At 35.5% G+C, this 22,645-nt stretch overlaps 1 protein-coding gene across 4 annotated transcripts in view; it reads right to left on the reverse strand.

The window, feature by feature from the left end:
* Positions 1-22,645, reverse strand: part of SEC24B (SEC24 homolog B, COPII coat complex component) — a 94,720-nt gene that overhangs the window by 10,138 nt on the left and 61,937 nt on the right. For 2 of the 4 annotated variants that reach the window (XM_030864092.3, XM_030864089.3), the window contains 15 exons: positions 18,980-19,161; positions 16,218-16,320; positions 13,607-13,733; positions 12,798-12,907; positions 11,601-11,713; positions 9,985-10,103; positions 9,567-9,622; positions 9,123-9,329; positions 7,116-7,239; positions 6,550-6,708; positions 5,406-5,579; positions 4,664-4,774; positions 2,707-2,882; positions 1,967-2,104; positions 636-740 (listed from right to left, as the gene is read on the reverse strand). In XM_030864092.3, coding sequence (XP_030719952.1) covers positions 636-740; positions 1,967-2,104; positions 2,707-2,882; positions 4,664-4,774; positions 5,406-5,579; positions 6,550-6,708; positions 7,116-7,239; positions 9,123-9,329; positions 9,567-9,622; positions 9,985-10,103; positions 11,601-11,713; positions 12,798-12,907; positions 13,607-13,733; positions 16,218-16,320; positions 18,980-19,161 — 2,004 coding nt within the window. Of the gene's footprint in view, positions 1-635; positions 741-1,966; positions 2,105-2,706; positions 2,883-4,663; positions 4,775-5,405; positions 5,580-6,549; positions 6,709-7,115; positions 7,240-9,122; positions 9,330-9,566; positions 9,623-9,984; positions 10,104-11,600; positions 11,714-12,797; positions 12,908-13,606; positions 13,734-16,217; positions 16,321-18,979; positions 19,165-22,645 lie in introns of all 4 variants that reach the window. The other 2 variants (XM_030864090.3, XM_030864088.3) reach the window with 1 other exon arrangement.

The following is a 22,645-nucleotide window of genomic DNA, read 5'->3' on the forward strand; positions in this document are numbered from 1 at the left end:
GCACATTTGGAATCTACATTCAGGAATCTAGAGTGGTTCATATCTTCTCTGCTTAAATGTCAAGGCTTCTCATAAAATATATTTTACTGCTTTCCTTACCTTTTTCCCAACACGAATGTAATGCTTCAACCAGGATAACTGACTTTCTCTATTTCCTACCCACTAGTTCCATCATTTCAATTACTGTCTCTGTACTTCAACTAATGCCTCCCACCCCTACCCTATTCCTGCCCCACCCCATACTGTGGCTATCAGAATCCCTTTCCTGCTCATAAGGAATCATTTATGAAGCCATCTTGCCCATTCTGACACCCTTTACCATCACCCTGTCCAATGATCTCTCCTGAACTCCTAATTATTAATGGCATTTCAGACAATGGATCAAGTTAAACTAGATAAATTCTTGAGGTCCCTTTGAATTTTATGATTCTTGATGGTAAAATAGTTGAAGACAGGAATTTATCTCTTTACTCCTCTTAAATAAATTGACCACCTGTGCCAGTTACCAATTTACTGCCTTTGAGTTCCTAATCCACCTTTCATTGCCTGATCTGTGATAACAGAGCTGGACCCTGTAAGTGTTTCTCCTTTTGCCAGCTGGAAGTGTTAAGCTTTTGTCAGTAGTGGGTGCTTACAGAGCCACAGTCCATAAGGAAAGCACCGTCTCGTGTCAGTTTCTCTGCAGACAATTTTTGAAGAGGTGGCTGAGGTACCACCCTGTCATTAACGTGTATTGCACCCTGAAAAGAAAAAGATGGAATGTGAATGTACTTACATTACTATTATTACAGGCTGGAAGCTAATTGCCACTAGCTCTTTATGAAATACTGAAAAATGATACTTGAGAATTTTGTAGGATGCAAAAAATTACAGTTGACCTTTGAACAACATGGGTTTGAACTACATGGGTCCACCTATATGCAGTTCTTTTGAATAAGTAAATAAATACTACAGTACTACATGATCTGCAGTTGGTTGAATACAGAACAGAGGACACAGAGGACTGACTATAAAGTTAAACACAGATTTTCAATTGCACAGGGGTTGGTGCCCCTAACCGCCTCGTTGTTCAAGGGCCAACTATATTGATAATACATTACCACCTTGGCTGTAGAATCAAGGTGCTCAGATGTATTTAAATTAAAAGACTCTTGAATGTATTCAAATTTAAAAGATAAAAACATGAATATGTAAAATGACCTGTCCATTTCCTTCCCTTCTGGGATCAGGATATGTTAAAAGTATGACTACTAAATCTGCTGCAAAGGACTTTTTTACATTCCTCTAGTAACAAAATACAGAGATGACTCCAAATAGCAGAATTTTAACACAAGGAAGAAAAATGACATTACATATTTGCATATTAAAAATACTGTTGGGGCTTCCCTGGTGGCGCAGTGGTTGAGAGCCCGCCTGCCGATTCAGGGGACACGGGTTCGTGTCCCGGTCCGGGAGGATCCCACATGCCGCAGAGCGGCTGGGCCCGTGAGCCATGGCCGCTGGGCCTGCGCGTCCGGAGCCTGTGCTCCGCAACGGGAGAGGCCACAACAGTGAGAGGCCCGCATACCGCAAAAAAAAAAAAAAATACTGTTGGATACCAGATTTGGTTTACAATAATATAATCAAAGTTTCACTCCGATCACATCAGAAACAGTCAATATCTTCAAAATATAGATGGAACTGCCCACTCTACAGCATACCTATGCAGTAAATGTAAGCAAACCCACAAGGTGAATTACTCCCCATATGAAACTATTTTTGAAAACTCTGTAACTATGACAGTATCTAACAGTCATATTGTCCAATCAAATCCATAGTTAGTGTCCTTATTTAATGTATTATTACCACAGGGGAAAAACAGATGGAAGAAATTGTTAATAATACATTACTACCTTAGCTGTAGAATCAAGACACCCAAATAAATTTAAATTAAAAAGTTTCAAACACATTGAAAAAAAAATCATACCTCATCTGTCAGTCTGTCTATCCTGTATAGGTTGGGATGAATCATTTTCATTAGATGAACAAGTGGCTGACACTTTATCTGACACATGGCATATACACGATCATCCAGGCGTGTGCTTGTACCAGTTCTAAATGCTTTCTACATGGAAAAACGATACACATTTTTCAGTAAAACATAAATATAGTGGACAAATATTAAAACAAATATATACCGTCAGTCATGGAAAAAGCGCAGCCTTCAAAGCAGACAGGCCTGGATTCAATTTTCAGCTCTGACATTCAATAGGTAGGTATGTGAGCAAGTAACTCAGCTTCTCAAAGATATACTGTCATCATAAGAAAAACAGGGAAAATACTACTCACCTCTCTAGGCTGCTGTAAGGATTAAGTAAGATGATGTATATATAACACCTATTGTGGTGCCTAAGACTTGGGAAGATGTTCCATGAACAGTCAAGTCTCTTTCCAGGAGCACACACTACGAGTGCGCTATACGCACACCATTATTCAAGCTGCTCCCACATGTTAGACTGAGAGCATATGGCTGTATGAGACTCATCATGTATTTGTATACCATCATTTCCCACTCACCTTTTCCTGTTCAAAACTTTTCCAATGCTAAGCTGTATAATTGGCTAATCAAATATTTAAAATCCCTCAGAAAACCTAGGTTTCATTTTTCACGTATGTATCAAGAATTTCAAAAGACTTTATTAAATCTAACAGTATATAGAGAACTACCTGCTTGAGAAGGGCCAAAACATAGAGAGGAAACAACTTGAGGGAGCTGGGTGCTATCAACCCAGAGTGCTGTAAATTTGAGACAGTTGAGCCGTATGCAGATAATGAATCCACCACAGCGTTCACTAAGGCATCTCTTGCATCTGATAGACTTGATGAAATTGATCGATCCACAGCTATAAAGCAACCAAAATGAAAAAGAATTTAATCATTAGATGCCAATGAATACTATGAGATACAATTTACATGCAATATTTAAGAAAGCAACAAAAATTCCATTTTTAGGTTAGAAAAATACATTTCACTTGCTCCCTCAATTTAAAAGCATCTGGGCACTTCCCCAGCAGTCCAGTGGTTAAGCCTTCCACTGCAGGGGGTGTGGGTTCAACCTCTGGCTGGGTAGCTAAGATCATGTATATGCCGTGCAGTGCAGCCATTAAAAAAAAAAAAAATCTGCTCATTAGACAATTTTGGAACTAAATCTGAATAAATCTGACAATCAGAACAAATCTAGATTGTTTTGGACCTTTTTGTTTTAATCTTTTTAAGTCTAAAAACACTTAATTGCTATTGATATTAGAGAAGATGTACCATCCATCTGCTTCTGAGAAAGCTCTGGGTATCTTTTCATTACTCAAACAGAAGTCACGTGTATAAAGCATCGTTCTTTTCTGCATAAACAATGCAAGTTCTGCAACCTGAATTATCCCTTACGATCCTCTAATATCTTCTCTGTCAAAGCATTCCTTGGTCAACAAAAAAAGAGGGCAAACTAAACACAGGTTCCCTAAATATAGACAATGAAGAGCCAGATATCAGTGTGGAACTTATTTTCCTCCAGGTACATATTTTAGTAAAACAGAGATACAAATGCCCAAATATTAAAAATAAAACAATTATTGAAAAATAGTTACAGTATAATTAATTTGAAATGTAGGATAAAAAATGATAATTAAAATATTGGGATACTTAGTAAATGTTATTAAACTTTTTCCCAAAATGAGTAATAATGTTTATCTCTCTCCAGGAATATGTGGAAAATAACAAGGTTCATTTTACCTCTACATTCATCTAAAAGGTAAATTCATTAAAAACAAAACACTGTGTTATACTAATTCTCCAAAGGAGTTTTTAAACTTACATATAATAACATTTACTTTTCAGAGTGTCATATATGTATGTCAAATGCATAGCCATGTAATCACTGCCACAATCAAGATCCATCATTCTAAAAGTATCCCCTGTGGCTGCCCCTTTGTAGTGAAATCCTCCCCCTGCTACCAACCCTGATAATCACTATCTATTCTTCATTCCCGTAATTCTCACTTTTCCAGAATGTCATATAAATGGAATCATATGTATGTAGTCTTTTGAGTCTAGCTTCTTTCACTTAGCATAATGCCTTTGAGAGTCACACCCATTCACATATCAGCAGTTAATTCCTTTTTATTGCCGAGTTATATTCCATTATACGGATGTACCATAATTTGTTCACGCATTCACCATTTGAAAAACATTTGAGTTGTTACCAGTTATTAGTGATTATGAATCCCACACATAATTTTTAAACTAAAGAATTAATAAGAAATATAAGAACAGTCCAATTCACACTGTTGCAAATGAAAATGTAAAACATATACTTTTTTTTTTTTTTTTGCGTTATGCGGGTCTCGCACTGTTGTGGCCTCTCCCGTTGCGGAGCACAGGCTCCGGACACGCAGGCTCAGAGGCCATGGCTCACGGGCCTAGCCACTCTGCGGCATGTGGGATCTTCCCGGACTGGGGCATGAACCCGTGTCCCCTGCAACGGCAGGCGGGCTCTCAACCACTGCGCCACCAGGGAAGCCCAAAACATATACTTTTTAAATAAGGGATTTCTAGGGTAAAAAAAATGCCCAGGTTTCAGTTTTTAGGACAGGAAAATATATTTCACCTGTTGCTTCACTTTTTTACTCACCCATGTTTGCCAGGAGGCAGATGGAAGCTTGTACATCAGCCCCTGCATATACATCTGCTAGCGAACTGACCACTGGCAAGCAAAGTGTGTGCACTCTAATTCTCCGCTCACCTAATGAAAGGATGGATCCATGTCATCGCAAAATACATTAGACCAAGAAAGAAAGAAAGCAGACAGGTCAAAATATTATTCAAGCTATTGTTTTGATTGTATTAAATAACCATTTAATTTTGATTTTGAAACACAAAAACAAAGTTTTACAATAAAGATGTTTTAAAGAAAATTAAACATTCTCCAAATCTGAACAAAGACTATGAACATATATTTTTTATATAGTCGAACATTAGGTTCTGGTTTTATCTTAATATCACTCACTCTAAATTATACGCAACGTAATAAAATATCAGAAAACTTAGACTGAAATAACAAATGTAGGCCTGAAGTGCCGTGCAGAATTTCTTATGTTATGGGGAAAGAAATAATGCTCAGGATGACACAGGTAGATTTAGAATGAGTTATTATAATAGCATGATCCTGAGAATACGAATCTTCCACAAGTCAAAAAAGATATCTTTAAAGATTCAAAAATGAATATTAAAAAAAGAATGGAACATATATTTGATTAACTAATATAAATTCCATTACTTCCCACTGGTGTTCATTCTTTCTCCCTATTCTCCCAGCACGTGAAAGGAGGGGAGAATTACTGTTGCAGGTTATATTTCATTTCTGTTAACATTACCCTTGCTTGATGTATATAACAGGGCTGTCTGAAAGCACACTAAGGAAGTATCCGTCAAACTTTCTTCAATTGACAGCTGTACTGCAAATCCAGCATCAGGATTGATGTTGGCGAGGGATAACAAATCAGTGGAACGGACAAAGAAGTTTCCATGGAAAGTGTGCATGGAAAGACCTACAGAAGAGAAAACTTGTTATAAAAGATGAGGTAACATTAGTATCTTTACCTCAGGCTAAAGCTACTTTTTTTTTTTTTTTTTAATTGCGGTACGCGGGCCTCTCACTGCTGTGGCCTCTCCCGCTGCGGAGCACAGGCTCCGGATGTGCAGGCTCAGCGGCCATGGCTCACGGGCCCAGCCGCTCCACGCATGTGGGATCCTCCTGGACCGGGGCACAAACCTGTGTCCCCTGCATTGGCAGGCAGACTCCCAACCACTGTGCCACGAGGGAAGCCCTAAAGCTACCTTTTAAAATAAAAAATATCTCTGATTTTGAATCAGAAGGATAACTGGGGAGTAGTATTGGATTGTTGGTGGAGGTTCTAAAATATCAATTCAAAAACACCAATGCAGGTTATATAAAAGGAGGCTACACATTTAACTTGTATTGACGATCTTATAGGTAATTTGAAGTCAGACAAAATTTGAAGTCAGACAAAATTTCCTATAGGTAATTTGAAGTCAGACAAAAAAGACGTAACGTACAAAATTAAACAAATGAAGGTTACTATACAACTTACTTAAGAATTAAAATAAGGGATGAGAATCCCTCCAGCAAACATTCACATAAAAGAGATAATGTAAATTGAAGACCATTTGAATGATTAGGAAGGCAAAGGTTATTAATCTGACGATTTTCACTTAAGATCTTCCCTATTCCTCAAATTCTTCTGAAATCACCTCCAATGTGGACTTTCTCTTGGGTTCTTTCTAATAAAGCAAAACATTACCTTTGCCCACTTATTCAAATTGCTTAAAAAATTGGGCAATTATTTAATAACTATATTTAAAACAGGGTATAGCTAACTGGATCAAGCAGAAAATCCTTTATGATCATTATAGGTAGTCAAAGGTCATCAGTATATGAATGCTTATTAATTTTGACAAAAGTATATAATATAAAGTATAATTTATATAATTTCATACCTTTAGTACACCTTATTCTCATAACAGCTTCAAATCCAATTTTTCTTGTGAGATATCGTTTTAGATCTTTTTGTAACTTTTCTGCTTGTGAAGGATTGTGAGTATAGTGGAAAGATGGGTAATAATAGATGCACCCTGCAGAATACTTGGACATGCAAGCTTTAGAGAGAAATATAAGTATTAGCTACAGAAACAATAATATTCTACTTGTCCAATAGCAGTGCACATTCTGTATTATGAAGAAATCTAACTCGTAGTGAAATAAAACTAAAGTGGTCAAAATGGGGATAATATATATATCTGAGAAACACAAACATTCGTAAAATATATAATGAATTTACTGTTGAGCAGAATGGTAAAGGAATTGTATTTGAAAAAAACAACAACAACCCATAATAGCATTTTATATGTGTATAGTGCTTTAAAGTTTACGGGTAATTTTCATAGACATTATCTAATTCACATCTTTCTCCCCAAACTATTGAGAACTCTTAGTAAAGAGTTTAGATTTAATTATATGCTAAAAATGTTTATGTAAACAGATAAACACAATGATATCTCCTTACCTAGAGAAGCGAGATCAGAGTACTGTGAACTTAAAAGGAACAGATCCACTGCAGTCTGCTGCCCTGAGCAATCTAAAGCAAGTTTCTTATAAAAATCAGTTGCAGGGCCAAGATGCTGTACAACCTAAGTCAACAGGTCATAAAGTAAGAGCTAGAAACCTTGAATTATGCATATATTTCTGTCTGTTAAAATAAGGAAGAGGATATCCTCTGTCCCCCTATCAAACTAAGGAGTTTTTAAAATGTCTGGGTAGTTGGCACAAATTTCCTATGAGGATAATAACAATCGCTAACATTTATAAAGCACTTATGTGCCAGCACAGATGTTTATATAAATTATTTAACCCTCATAATAACATATATCTCATAGAGTTACCAACATTTTACAGATGAGAGAACTGAGGCCAAAAAAATGATTATGTAACTCGACCAATTACATTGTCATTCAGTGGTAGATGCTGGAATATAATAAACCCAAGAAGTCTGGCTCCAGAGTGAGTGCTGTTACCCATTACTGTACATATACTGTTACATAACAACATGAGAGAATAACAGATTAAGGGAAGTTTTTCCTGTTGGTATGAGGACACTTGAGCTGAGGAGGTGGCACCGGAGAAGAGTTAAGAATGCAAGAGCCGGGCTCCAAGTTCTTAATTACTATGCTACATTGCACAACAAAATGTTTCAATCTTCTTAACTATAGTGTATGACTATTATATCAGAGTTTAAAACGGAGGAGATACTTAAGCTTTTGAGTCCCAGGCAGATAGAGAACATTTCTGGAAGTTAAATGAGAAAAAAACCCCTAAAACTGTATCAAAGAATCAGTAAACACTTTGCTCTGTTCAAAACACCTCAGTATTTTGTAATGGATTACAATATAGTGCTATTCTTCTTTAGCAAATTGGTAAAGAATAAAAAAGCAACAATACTTAATGGTGGCTAGAAGATGAGTCCTTAAGAGTACAGGTTGATAAAACCCCCAGTAAGTAGAATACAATAGTAATTTAAATACAGTTTATACTCATTGATCCAATTATTTCACTTCTAGGAATTTATCTTATGGAAAAAACGAATACGTGGCTAAAGATTTATAACACTATTAAACGTGTTTAATTCATACTCATAACTAGTTGTAATGGCATTTTCATACATATATAAGTTGAGGTCAGACAAAACTTATGCACAGAACAAAAATCATTGTCCCAGTTCATTTATTATTTGAAATAGGGATTAAAATACCCTGACCAAATCTTCATGTAAAACCCTAGTAATATTCAGCCTCATATTCTTTTTTTTTAATAGTGAAAACACTGGCGACAACTATTCAACAGCTAGCAGGCAATTAATTAAATCAAGTTTTTCACATTTACTAAAAAACATTTTTTTCAGGAGAATTTTTAGGGACCTCAGAAAATGCTATGTACCCTTCAATGAAAAAAGTCATTTAAAAAATATAGAATAATGTATGATACCCAGTTATGCTTATTTGTATTTGTATAACTAAATGTTATTATCCTGACAGTGAGATAATTGACTTATATTTGTTTCCACTTTCCAAGTTTTATACAATGATTTATATTACCTTTATAATAAAAAAGTTTGTTAGTATGTGCATGTTAAATTATAATATCTCAGATTTAGTAAGTATTATCACTTGTGAAATAGAAAAGAGCAGTGGAGTCAGAAAATCAAGTCACATCTTTACCATAAAATACTTAATAACTTTTGGCAAGACCATTTAATCTGTTTCCCCATTTGTAACATGAAAGGGTTAGAGTAGATAATTCTAAATTTCTATGACTTGTAAACAAAGTAATAAAAAGAACACACTGCAACACAAAAACAAAACAATAATTGAATTAAACTCTCTAAAAAGAAAACCAATTTTCTTTCTTTTTTTTTTTACTATCAATGAAGTAGAAAAATAGAATAACAAACAATTACACAGTCTATAGAGGTAGAAGACACGATCTTAAATATGACAGAGAAACTAATATAAAATACCTTTGTGCTTGATCTCTGATTAGGATCTTCTCTGGACTGCAGAAGTCCTGCCCCCAAGGAAGGTAACTGTGTCTGAAATACAGACACACGGCCACCTGTTGGAGACATTAATTTAAAGGCAGCCTGGAGCGCAGGACCCAGGGCACTGTGTGTTTCTCTTGTATTGGTGAACATATTTGGTAATGCATTCAATAAGTCTTTTATAAGCTGGGAAAACAAAGATTAAAAATTGAATTACTGAGAAGGCAAAGCAATATTATTCTTTAAAACATTCCAGAGTATAGTATGTGCCACTGCATTTTGGAGGACTGTAAAGTGAGTAGTCAACAGATATCTACCTACATTGTCTACTGCAATGTTAATATACACCAAGTAAACACATGTTCAGCATTTTAGTAATCAGTTGAAGTAAGAGAAATACTTTAAGAAAAAAATCAATCTCACCTCTTTACTTTCATACAGATTCACAAGTAAGCTATCCGGTGTAGGTAGAAAAACATCTATAGGGAAAACATATATTTTAACCAAATGATAAATAAGCCAAAAGAATTTTGAATTAAAAAATCTTAGTTTTTCTAAGGCCATACATGTTAACGGGTACCATAATATTGCTTTATTAAATATATATATACACTGTATGTATTATATGTGTGTGTGTGCTCGAGCATGTATAAGTACACACACATGGGTATAAAAAACTTAGAATCAAGTATTTTCCAGGAAAACAGTTATTTTAAAACAAATACCAAAGTAGGCTAAATTATCCATATAGCATTACAACAAGATGTACTGTAAAATAAAGTAGGCTTAATTCCAAAATTCTGTTTTATTAATAAACAGTTTTATTTTATTCACTGCTTACCATCTATATCAGATACAATCAACATCTGAGGCTGTGATAATCCTTCTTGTAAATTGTAGAAATGAATAGTGCTATCAAAGGTCATGAATCCTATTCTTGTTCGTGAATCTCCAGGAAGCCTAAAGAAAGAAATGATAATTTTAAAAACTATTTTTCATTCCCAATTTTATCTTTTTGGCTTTGCATAGTCCACTGAATTTGCAGTCGCTCATCTTTGTTGGACTGGCTCCTATTTCTAGGGCTATATTCTCATATACTTTTCCAGCAAGCTAACTCTTCAGTCTTAAAAACTGTTTCTTGGGGCTTCCCTGGTGGCGCAGTGGTTGGGAGTCCGCCTGCCGATGCAGGGGACACGGGTTCATGCCCCGGTCCGGGAGGATCCCACATGCCGCGGAGCGGCTGGGCCTGTGAGCCATGGCCGCTGGGCCTGCGCGTCCGGAGCCTGTGCTCCGCAACGGGAGAGACCACAGCAGTGAGAGGCCCGCGTACTGCAAAAAAAACCAAAAAAACAAAACTATTTCTTTGCAGAGGGTCTTCCATTGCCACACAATGCTGAAGTTATGTCCGAATTAAGCACTTGAGACTTAAAAAAGGGCAAATGCTTCAATCAAGGATAAAAATATGAGAACTCCAAGTTACTAACAGAATCTAAAAGCAAATCATTTAATGTCTATGGATGTTTTTAATCTTGAATGTCTCAATGTTATCAGTTTATTCACAGGCCAAGATCAGTGATATGCAATTATGGTGGCAACAGCTAGCACTCAGTAGAGCAAGGACTCTCAAACTCAAATGGAAGATGGGGGAAAAGAACCTTTTGGAATAACCTAGTACTTCTGACAAAATATTCATACATAACCACCCCTACACCTCTACACTTGTCAAGAATCACTGCAATAGGAAACTACTCTTACTAACAATCTTAAGTCATATTTCTTATGAGTGTTGGAGTAGAAAGAGAAATGTATAAACAACTTTGTTTTCCAGAGATTTGGAAGGTTCATTTTTTAAGTTATTTACGGGTCTCCTTCATGACTAATACTGGTAGACACACAGATAGGAATTAAAGCCAAGTATAAGCACCCTATGCCATACTCTGTTTCCACTTCCACAATAAAGCTCCTTACTAATGCGCCTGTTCAGTTTCTGGTTTCCTGAAATATTCAGCACAAAATCAATTCCCTCCTTCCCTTTATTTGGCTCATTCTCTCATTAGCACATTTTAAACTATCTTATGAAAAACTCCTTGCTCAGGCATAAATTACAGCTAGATTTCTCTCATTTCTCTCTTGATACCCTGGCTAAGTTGAATTTTCTGAGTCCCAGTGCTCAGATCTGCTAAGTCAGAGAGATAGTTAGATGAGATCTAAATTCCTTACCAAGTATTAAAACTTTTATGGTTTTAAGAATCAGATATCAAGTCATAAATCATAATAATCTAAGTAGCAGGATCTTTATTCTAAAGTAGCCAGGACGTACTCTTTTAGTGACAAATGAATGAAATCAAACTTAATAAAAACCAACCCCATAAATTGCTAATAAACACTTCATACACGCACACATACCACACACACACACACACACACACACACAAAATGAGTAAAAAAAATTCTTACTTGTCTAGATTTTCTAACAGTGACTGGCACAAAATTGTCAAATATCCAGCTTCCACTGCATTATGAGACACATCTAAAACAAACAAGTAAACTGCTGGTTGAGGTGGACGAAGCTGAAAGGAATAGAAATAATGTAACGTATTTAGTAGGTATAATTTATTCTTTTTATATCACAACTACTACTGGATATTTACTGAGTGTATTCGGAAAAAAAAAAAGGAAGATATGCCAATCAAGAATCATATAGGTCATATGCTAAAAATTAAAGATTACTTCTTACTTCACCACTTCAATTAGACTGATTCCTAAGGAGCCAGAACAGAGTTGGGAATATAATAAGTTGTGAAGAAGAAGCTGAGAGTAAAAGTGACCATGAGTTAAAATGGAAAATATATTAATATGGAAATAGACGAGAAAACAGTAGTTGGGCAGATGCGAAATTGGACACAAAGGATCATAAAAAAAATCACAGAAATAAAGAAGGAAATGGGTCAAGCACCAGGAACTTCATACACATTAGCTGTCCCTATTCACCTTTTCCCACTAGCAACATTTTACATTTATGCAGACAACAAAGATTGGAAGTGAGGACACAGAAGAAATGCAAGTTATTATACAGATATTTTAAATGAGTAGAAATAATAAAGAAATGAGCAGAACTTAGGCGAAGAATTTGTTTTTGTAAGCGGAAAAGAAGAATGAGATCTGAAGAATCAGTATAATTAAAAAACAGGTAGAATTTTATGATGAAGTGGAAAGAGAAAAGTCAGATGCAAGTTAATATCCATTTATCTTGATATCTGTACTGGGTGAACCAGTAAGATGGTGGTATCTTTAAGAGCGTGAAAATGGCAGTTTTTGGCAAAAACACGAGTTTTTCTGTTTAAGGAAAATGGTAAAAAGAATATTTATATTCATTCCATGCAAGTAATCAAATCAAAATGACAACAAATTGTAGATGCTAGTGCTCATCATGAAACATTACCGATGTTTCTTAGTGATATAACTGCATTCTTCTAGGAGATCAAGTAATCTTTACAAAGAGCTTTCTATTTATTAAGTATAAACTTTCAGCACTATTTCAAAAAATTCATACTATGGACAATTTCAAAATTTAGACAAAAATTCACTTAACAGCAAATTACAAATGACCAATACAATTGCATCCCACGACTAATTTTAACACTGAATAGTTACCATATAATCTGAAGACGCAATGAACTCCACGGTTGAATTCTGAACTTCTGGCCGTTTATGAGGCTCTCCATAAGATCGGGTAAGGGGATTATACATAAATTCTTCAGGAACTAGATAAGATTAGGAATCCAGTACAAATTTAGTAACACATATACATGCCGAGAAATAAACTCCTCTATCATCAATATTTATGAGGTTTACAACAGTTCTGTGAAGATCTAATGATAAAAACTAATGCCTTAAGCCCTCTTTAAAAAAATAAACCGGAAGGATAAAAAACTTATTTACTGAAATCTGATGAGAAAACCAGGATACAAGTAATCTTGCTTCTTAGGCTTGTGTCCTATTTCTTATATCACATGACATGGAAAAGAAATCAGACAGAAACACAGATTCGAAAGCAATTATACGAAGAGGACCTAAGAATGACTAAAGGGGACAACAGATACACATGCACACATGTGTTCACACATACTGGCAGAGATCCACACTGAGTTGAATGAACCAAATGTACAAACAGAAGACAACCTTAACTTGTCAGGGTCAAGCATAATTAGTCTGCATGATCTCATCTGCATGGCCTTCACTGCTGGTTTTACGAATTCTTTTTACTTTCCCCTCCCTGTCACTCTCCTCATTATCAATTATTCCCTTGGCCAGCCAAAACGAAGTGTCCCTAGCCTGTATTCTCTCCATTAAAAGTGGCATGGAAGTTTTTAAAGCAATGAGGAGAGAGAGACCAGATAATGGCAAAAATGTCAAAATGTTTAAAATATAAAACACACTTATTTTAAGAATCTGAAACTCACCATCATTAACTCTATAGCACAAATTGCATTTCCATCTACGTTGATCAATGAAGGATACAAAAGGGTTGATATATGTTCGACAAGATCGGCACCTCACAATGGTATTGGATGTTATCACTGGTAATTGCTAGGAAATAAAATAAAGCTGTTGTAGCAGAAAAAGCACTCCAGAGGAAAATGGACCACACACTGCTCTGCTCCATACACAGAACAGAAACCACACTTGTGTTTTGAAATTGAAACATTTTAATAAAATCCAGTGGTGCACTGAGCAACACAAGCAGCTATCAAGTTTTCTCCCTCTTTTGTCGCAAACTATAAAATAACACTAAAATAAAGTCAAACCAAATGTAATGAAAGTTACTGGCAGACAAGAAAAGCCTGGTTGGCCAAGAAAATAGAATAACCTCAGCTATCAGCTGAACTCAAGGAACAAGAGTGAGAAAGAAACATGCACCATATAAAAATGCCTTTGTCTTTGCTGCTTGCCTGCACCTGGTAACAGACTCTCAAGACACTGCTTGTTAGACAGCCACACAGTCCTGTTGGGGACTGTGGCCACGAGAAACCAAACACAATGTGCCTCAAACACTATACATCTCTTTATGCTTAGTTTGGGAAAGGAACTTTCTATTCAATATAAGAAATTTAGAAAATATGATACATATTATTCTATCTCCCTGAATTAACCCCTGATAACATTTTAGTGTATTTCCTTCTGGCTTTTTTCCTCCCTATCCATACACAAACATTTATTTTTGTACTTAATTTTTTTCACAAAAATAATTTTTATTATATAACTACATATCATTTGTGAAAAAAATCAGGAAACATGTTTAACTGAAAATAAGAAAATAAAAAATTATCCAGAATTCTACATTCCAGAGGAAGTCACTGCTGCCAATTTAGTGTATATACTTCCAGAAGGTATCACATATGGAATATGTATTTAGACAAAAATTTTCGGGGACTTCCCCGGTGGCGCAGTGGTTAAGAATCTGCCTGCTAATGCAGGGGACATGGATTCGAACCCTGGTCCGGGAAGATCCCACATGCCACGGAGCAACTAAGCCCATGCGCCACAACTACTGAGCCTGCGCTCTAAAGCCCATGTGCCTAGAGACCATGCTCCATAACAAGAGAAGCCACTGCAATGAGAAGAATGAGAAGCCCGCGCACTGCAACGAAAAGTAGCCCCCGGTCGCTGCAACTAGAGAAAGCCCGCGCGCAGCAACAAAGACCCAATGCAGCCAAAAAAAAAAAAAAAAAAAAAAAAAAAAAAAAATTTCACCTATGTATATGGGAAATTAACTATATTGGTTTCGCGATAAAGGTTGCAATTTTATTACAGGTGATCAAATAGTATTTACTGAATGAATAAATTCAAGGATGTCTGGGTGCAGAGGAATATCCTATTCTTAGGAGACAGAAGAAAGGAAAGCAGGTAATAACAGAGAACTTTTGGTTTTGGGGGCACTAATGAGATAAGTAACAGAGCTCATCCACCCAGACGACACACCAGGGGCTTGTGGCCACCAGATGGAGGCTGCCAGCTAAACTTCTCCATAAGGTGAGGAAATATTCAATAAAGAAAATCTAAATTCAAGGTACTTATTGCATATTATAATTATTTTATTTTCTATTCACTTTGCTCCTTTCTATACATCCTAGTAGGAAAGAAAGCTCCACGAGGAAGCAATGACCTCTGTATCCTCAGCACCCAGCATGAAAGTCAATAAATATTTTTTGGTTGAATGAGAGTAAAAGAAACTCAGTAGCGATGAATGTAGAAAACCACAGTCATAAAAATGTGTGAGGGAGAAATGCAACTTAAAGTATAAATAGAATGTATCTGGATAAACGTTATTTCTGAAGTTCAGATATTTTAATTTAAATTCAACATATCTGCAATGAAATACCAGAAGTATGTGTAAAAATCCAGCAAGCTAGGTAAAGTAAACTTTACTGTGGAAACTTTAAAAAGTAATGTTTTAATTCAATAGACTTGAAGCATTTAAATTTTATTATTACAAAGGTTATTTGATTAATACAGTTGGGAACAATCATACGGTTTTCCTCCCTAAATGCATATCATTGCTGGTGTTTCCTTTATGTTCAAAAAAGAACTCCTAAAGTTTATCTATGCTCTACGCCCTTTCCAACTTCTAAAACTACTAACCTTTCAAAATCCAGCTTAGATCTCATTACTTGTAGAAAAGTCTGCTACTGTACCCAGAGGAAATCCCTTCCAATACTATATTCACCACCTAAGTTACTTCATAGAATTTGATTAGTTACATGTATTAGTTTTCCTGCACTGTAATTATTTGCACTGTAAGTATTTGGGATATCTTTGTCCCCTGTTAGATAAGAATTTCTTAGGGGCAACATCAGTGACTTAATTATCTTTGTATTTACCAGTGCTTAGTTTAAGGCCTGTCACAAAGCAGGTGACAGAAAATGTTTGCTGCATTGAAACTGACAGAAATGATTAATTCTAACTTCAAATGAAAGAAAATGGAAAAAATTCTAAGAAAATATACAATCTGAATACCTCGCACATAAGTACACAGGTCAGTACCCACTAATATTTTAAAATATGTTACTTTACCGTTAAGTCTCTGAAGGGATGTAACAACAATCCTAAAGGAAGCTTAGCTTTATTCAGTAAAGCCTGTGTCTGTGGGATATTTGTCAAAGTACACCGAAATGAACTGCAAAGATATAAACAACAGAGACTACGTTAGCTATCAGAGATAAAAAACAATATTGATGTAGATAGTTGTAGATAACTAAACATTTAAGGGCATACATGAAAATCATTTGGGTATATTACATAACTATAATTAGGAGGGTCCTGATTACTTTAAATGGGCATATATGTAATTTATATGTCAAAAGGCCTAAATTAAGGACTCAACATTTTCATGGTGAAAAAGTACAACACATTCAGGAACAAAGAGTAACTCCATCATGACTATCAGGGCATGAACAGGAGGGAGCAGAAAACATGAGTGAAAAGGTACAGCTTTCATGATGCTGTTCTTGCTTTGCTGTCATTCTTCATCTGCTGAACTCCTAATCTTTCTATGAAACTCATCAAAGTTATAGCTTCTTGTGAAACCATCCTCACCCTTGATCGCAAGTCAGGAAGAAAGACTTCTTCCTCTGTGCTCTGAGATCTACTTATGCTTCTGTGTTATCAATTAGTCTGATCTGCTTTAGTTGGCTGTGTACTTTCTTTATCTTCTCCATTTGAGATTAGAGATCATTTTGTCCTTGTGTCACCCTAGCACTATTCCTCTCATAGAGTAAGTAACTTAAGGTCAGTAGACACAGAATCAATAAAGGAGCAACCAAAGAGATAAGAAGCATAGGAACTGGAAACCGTGACAGGAATTTTAAGGAGTGCTTGACAGTATGTAGAGATATCCAGTTACGGGTTGACTCCACGCTGGTGATGTTCCGTGAACATGCCAAGTTGGTTCTGGCTTCAGGACTTCTGCATTTGCTGTTCACGCAGCTTGGCACACTCTTTTTCCAGAGTCACATCCTGCTCTCTCATTTCATTCAGATCTCTATTCAAATGTTAATAACTCCTTGGGAAAACCCATCCCGACTCCTCAATTAAAAATAGTCACCCTGCACCCTTACTACTCCCTACTTCATAGTTATTCTCTGAAATTACATTTACATTATACACCCATTGGTCTGACTGTTCACAATGTGTCTTCCCTAATAGGATATTGGTTGTATGAGATTGAGAACTTTGTTTTGTTTACTGCTTCATTCCCAGCACCTAGAAACAGTGCCTGGCACTTTATTTAGAAGGCATTCAGTAAATATTGAATGATTGAGGTTAACATGTAGGCACAATTATTATTCCTGTTTTACAGTTGACAATACTGAGGTTTGAGAAGTTGAGTAATTGGCAGCTTCACAGCTACTTATCAGTGGAACCATGGTATGAACCTAGGTCTGTCAAACTCTAAAGCCTATACTCTAAAGCCTATTACTCTGCTTTGTTGTTTGGATAAGAGATATTTTCACAGGAAACACATAACTGAGTAGAAACACAGACACCATTCCCTATCTATATGATCTCTTACACATATACATAGACTCTATTTACCTACTTGGGGGATGCCTAACCATTCATATTACAAGGCCATAATCCACATACTTATCGACTTGATGGCAAGTTACATTCAGAAGGACAGGCAGCTACTTTCAATCTAGAATCAATGATTATACATTTTTATAGAAATGATCTTGGCACTGTCTTCGGCACTGATGGGGCTGCTGGTGGTAGGGTGTGGTAGAAGAGGTGGAACCCTTGAAGCACCTCCATTTTCTGTTTCCTGTATTGGAAATCTATATAAGACTTTGGTTGAAAAAAAGAGGAACTTAGTTTTTTTAAAAGCTAGAAAACTACTGCCTTTAAAAAAAGAATATATGTGTGTGTGTGTGTGTGTGTATATATATATATATATATATATAGTCTCTAAAGAACACTAATCCTAATGCAAGGAAGAAATGTTGTCTGTGATGTTGTTGTGAATCAGAGTTGTTTGTGAATGTTGTCTGTGAATCATAGTTTACTTTTTGAGGAGAGATTCCACAAGCAGGAGGATGTCTGGGTGCAGAGGAATATCCTATTCTTAGGAGACAGAAGAAAGGAAAGCAGGTAATAACAGAGAACTTTTGGTTTTGGGGGCACTATGAGGTAAGTAACAGAGCTCATCCACCCAGACGATACACCAGGGGTTTGTGGCCACCAGATGGAGGCTGCCAGCTAAACTTCTCCATAAGGTGAGGAAATATTCAATAAAGAAAATCCAAATCTAAATTCAGGCTGGACAAATATGCCTGGGGGCAATGGTCTTCTCATTCTACACTGAGTGGGAAAAGAAAATTCAGAGAAAAATTATTTATCTAAACCTGTTCTTGGGATTACACAAATGACGTTTGTATCCTTTTCAAGCAGAGACTGAAGTGCATAAAATTTTAAAGACTTCACCTTATTTAAAAGACATCAGAAGTTACTACTGGTGAAAAGTGAGGAAAAAGAAATTTAAGAAAAAAAATATAGTTAGATTTGGGTTCCTAAAACACTTCACTAAAATACAAAAAAATTTTCCTAGCATTAGATGATAGGGAATGAGATTGGATGGCGACAGAGATGGGGACAGGATCCAATGACCTAAATTGAATTTTACGTCTAGAATTTCTATACAAACTAATTTACAAGAGTTCACATTAACAAAACTTCCAATCAAGGAATTAATACCATAGTACTTTTACTATTTTTGAAAGTCACACAATGTTTTTGACAAGGTTTTACTTACTAAAGGTTATAAATTAAATACTTACTCTGGGCTACAGTTTAATTTTTTGAGGTCTAAATTCAGGTTAGGTACAGGAGCCCAAACAGGAGTCATGGGTAAAATATTTCTCTCCTGAGTAAGGTTTACAGGTCTCAAACTTTCTGGTTGTGAAGAACTCTGAAGACTCAAACCTCCCAGACTGGAGGACAGCTGGTTCATACCAGGATACTGCTGAAAAGGCAATTCAAAGCAAAACAAAAGAACAATGTTAACAAACATGAATAAAATTTATTATCCTATATATAGGATGTTAACATACAGAAAAGCAAGAAGCTAAAAAAAAATTTAAATCTGGCTTTGTAACAGTAAAATAACTTACTAGGACAGCTCAGTTTAAAGCACTCTTGAAAAAACTCAAAGTAAAAATGCTGAATAAATTTAAACCTTATTTGCATGATTCAACTCCACAACAAAATTTAAATAACGCTTTTTTCAACACCAAGAATTTGGTTTCTCTGAATATCTTTCTTACTGGAAAAGCAGGGTAAATGCTTGTTTTTAAAGTTTTTTCAATTTTCAGAATGAGCTGATGCCATAGAAATGACAATGATGTTCAATGAGTTCTGCTTTGCTTATTTTTTGCTTTCCTTTATATTTTTAGTATTATTCTGAATTCATGCCTTTTATTAACTCAAAGTGACTTAACGAATTAGTTACTATTCACTTTGATGGCCAAACTGCCCAATTTTTGGCCAGTGAGATCCCCTTAAAGCTGACCCCAGTGTCCTTTTGATATGAACCCATTGCCTTTGTTAGCTTCCTTGCTTTCTGGCATGACATTTTGTACCATTCCTCCTTCAGACTCCAAATTAATCATTTATCCAAAAAGGATTCTTGGTTCCTTTTAAGTAAGGATGGTATCTAGAGACCATAATCTGGATAATAAGGGTGCTCACTGCTAGTGTTTATTACTTCCAGACTTCTACAATACGTAGAGATAGAAAACATAATACATTTTTAAATAGAAGAAAAAGAATAATCAGTTCACATTGACATTTCCAATTCAAATTTAAGATGATGGTGTTTTAATTTAACTTTTTTGATTTTATGCCTGCATCTCTCTTCTCTTTTGCTGAAAATCTTGATTCCTAATGGTAACAGCCTTACTTATTTGTTTTATCCTACAATATATTAAAATAGTTCCAAAATGACAACACTAATATTATTATAAATGTAAAGTTATTAAATTAAAGATTTCTTTGAAGTTCTTTTTGTCCTTGGATTATTTCCCATTGAGAACATACAAAATACTGAGTTTTAAGATTAGTTAGAACAATACTTTTTTTTCTGTATCAGAATGTATCCAACTTGATAAACTGGTTTGCTTGTTTTTGTTTGATTTTAATTTTTAAGGATTGCTTTTCATCTTTTTTTCCACTTAATAATCTTTTTGAGTAAACAAAATTTACCTAATTCTAATGTCAAAACTTTACAATAATTCAGAGATATCTTGTTTCACTCTTGATTCCCCCCCCAAGTAACTATTTTTATTAATCTTCCATTGTCTGCATCTACAAATATAAACTAATATATACACTGCTCTAAATATGACCCCTTTTTTCACCTAAAAAAAAAAGTCCTGGCAATAACTCTATGTCTGTATATAGAGATTTTTCCACATTCTTTTTTGTAGTTATCGAGCACTCCATTATGTGAATGTACTGCAGAATTCCAGCTAATCAGTGCAAAATGATAAAGTCAGGAAAATCACTATTTTACAATCCATATGGAAATAAATGATACAGGTAATGGTCATCTGGAATAGACGATAAACAGATATCAATAGATGATAAAGCCACTGGGTGAAAGCATAATGAGGAACCTCACAATGAAAAGATCAGGTTGTCACCATATGAACCCACTAATCAATCGTAACACCACTAAAAGTGAGACAACCAAGTATTATTATGATGTACACAGAACCAAAATATATTGTATTTTGGCTTAGGGAAATAAATAAATGAAGTAATATACCTGACTATAATTGAGCCATTAGATCTAATTTCTAATACATAGAAAATGGAACAGAGGAACGAGTTAAATGATACCACAAGAAGCAACCAGCCAAATTCAGAATGTGGAACATTCTACAGGACAAGAGACCCAGGTTTTTCAAAGGTTCAAAGGCACAAAAAATGGGGGTGGAGCTTTGTTTTTAAATTAAAAAGAGAATTAAGAGACATAAGCAAATGCAATTAGTAAGTCTTGCTTAGCTCCTGATTTGAACAAACCAACTACAGAAGAGCAATACTGAAACAGTCGGGCAAATCTGAATATGGACTGAATTTTAAACAACATTTAGAAATAATTGTTAATTTTGTTGGATATGATAGTGGTATTGTGGTTTGCAAGAAATTATCTTTTCCATCTCCCTGCCTCCTCTTGACCAGGATTAGCTTTAAAGCCCTCAGTAAGAAAAGGTAGGGGTGTGTGTGTGTGTGTGTGTGTGTGCGTGTGTGCGTGTGTGTGTGTGTGTGTGTGTGTGTGTGTGTGTGTGTGTAGAGGATAGGTCAAACAAGTATAACAAACTGTTGACAGTAACTGAAGCTGATGATCCTAAGGGAAAAAAACCAAAACTAGGTAATACTAGAGATTCTTTCAGTTTTCAGTAGAGCTGTAAAGGAGGAGACAAAAATGATTACATGGATCAGTAACAGTGCATAATAGAAAACCTCAAACAGACCCAAGTTTAAGATAAGAATTTAGAATATAAGAATTTAAATTTAAGAATTTAGGATACAAAATAAGGGTGGAATGTTTAATCAATGAGGAAAGATAGATTATTTAATAAATGTCAGTGAAATTAGAGCTAACTATTGAATATATATGGGGGGGAGAAATGAGATTTATTATTTACATTATGTACCAAAACAAAACCTTAAAAGGTGCAAAAAAGTGAATTCACCAAAGTAAAAAAATATATAGAAAGGGAATTTTTCCCTAATCTTAAGGTTGAAAAGGCCTTTAAAAGATACAAAGGTAAATGGGCTTCCCTAGTGGCGCAGTGGTTTAGAGTCTGCCTGACGATGCAGGGGACACGGGTTCGTGCCCTGGTCCGGGAAGATCCCACGTGCCGCGGAGCGGCTAGGCCCGTGAGCCATGGCCGCTGAGCCTGCGCGTCTGGAGCCTGTGCTCCGCCACGGGAGAGGCCACAACAGTGAGAGGCCCGCGTACCGCAAAAAAAAAAAAAGATACAAAGGTAAAAACAAAAGAAATTATAATATGACTCTATAAAATTAAACATTTCTCCAATTAAGAAAAAAACATTAAAATTAAAAACAAGTGTCAAGCTGGGGGAAAAAACTGCAATATATTATTAGACAAAAATGTTACAAACTAGAAGAACCTGAATAGCATAATGGTGAAAGAATATGAACAGGGATTTCAGTAAAGAAACACAAATAACTAATAATTATGAAAATAATTTAATATTTTTGCTTATAAAATATAATACTTGACATATTTAGTAATATGGAAAAGTAGGCAAAGACACTTTTTCTAGGAATATAAATTGGTACATTATTTCTCCATACCTGACCACCAAATGCTGATCAACTAATGTCTACTATACATCTCCACTTGGATGTCTATTAGGTATTCTAACTTAATATGGCCAATTCGATTCCTATTCCCAGAACTATTTCTGTCTTTA

Source organism: Globicephala melas, chromosome 5, assembly GCF_963455315.2.
Source record: "Globicephala melas chromosome 5, mGloMel1.2, whole genome shotgun sequence".
NCBI lineage: Eukaryota > Metazoa > Chordata > Mammalia > Artiodactyla > Delphinidae > Globicephala > Globicephala melas.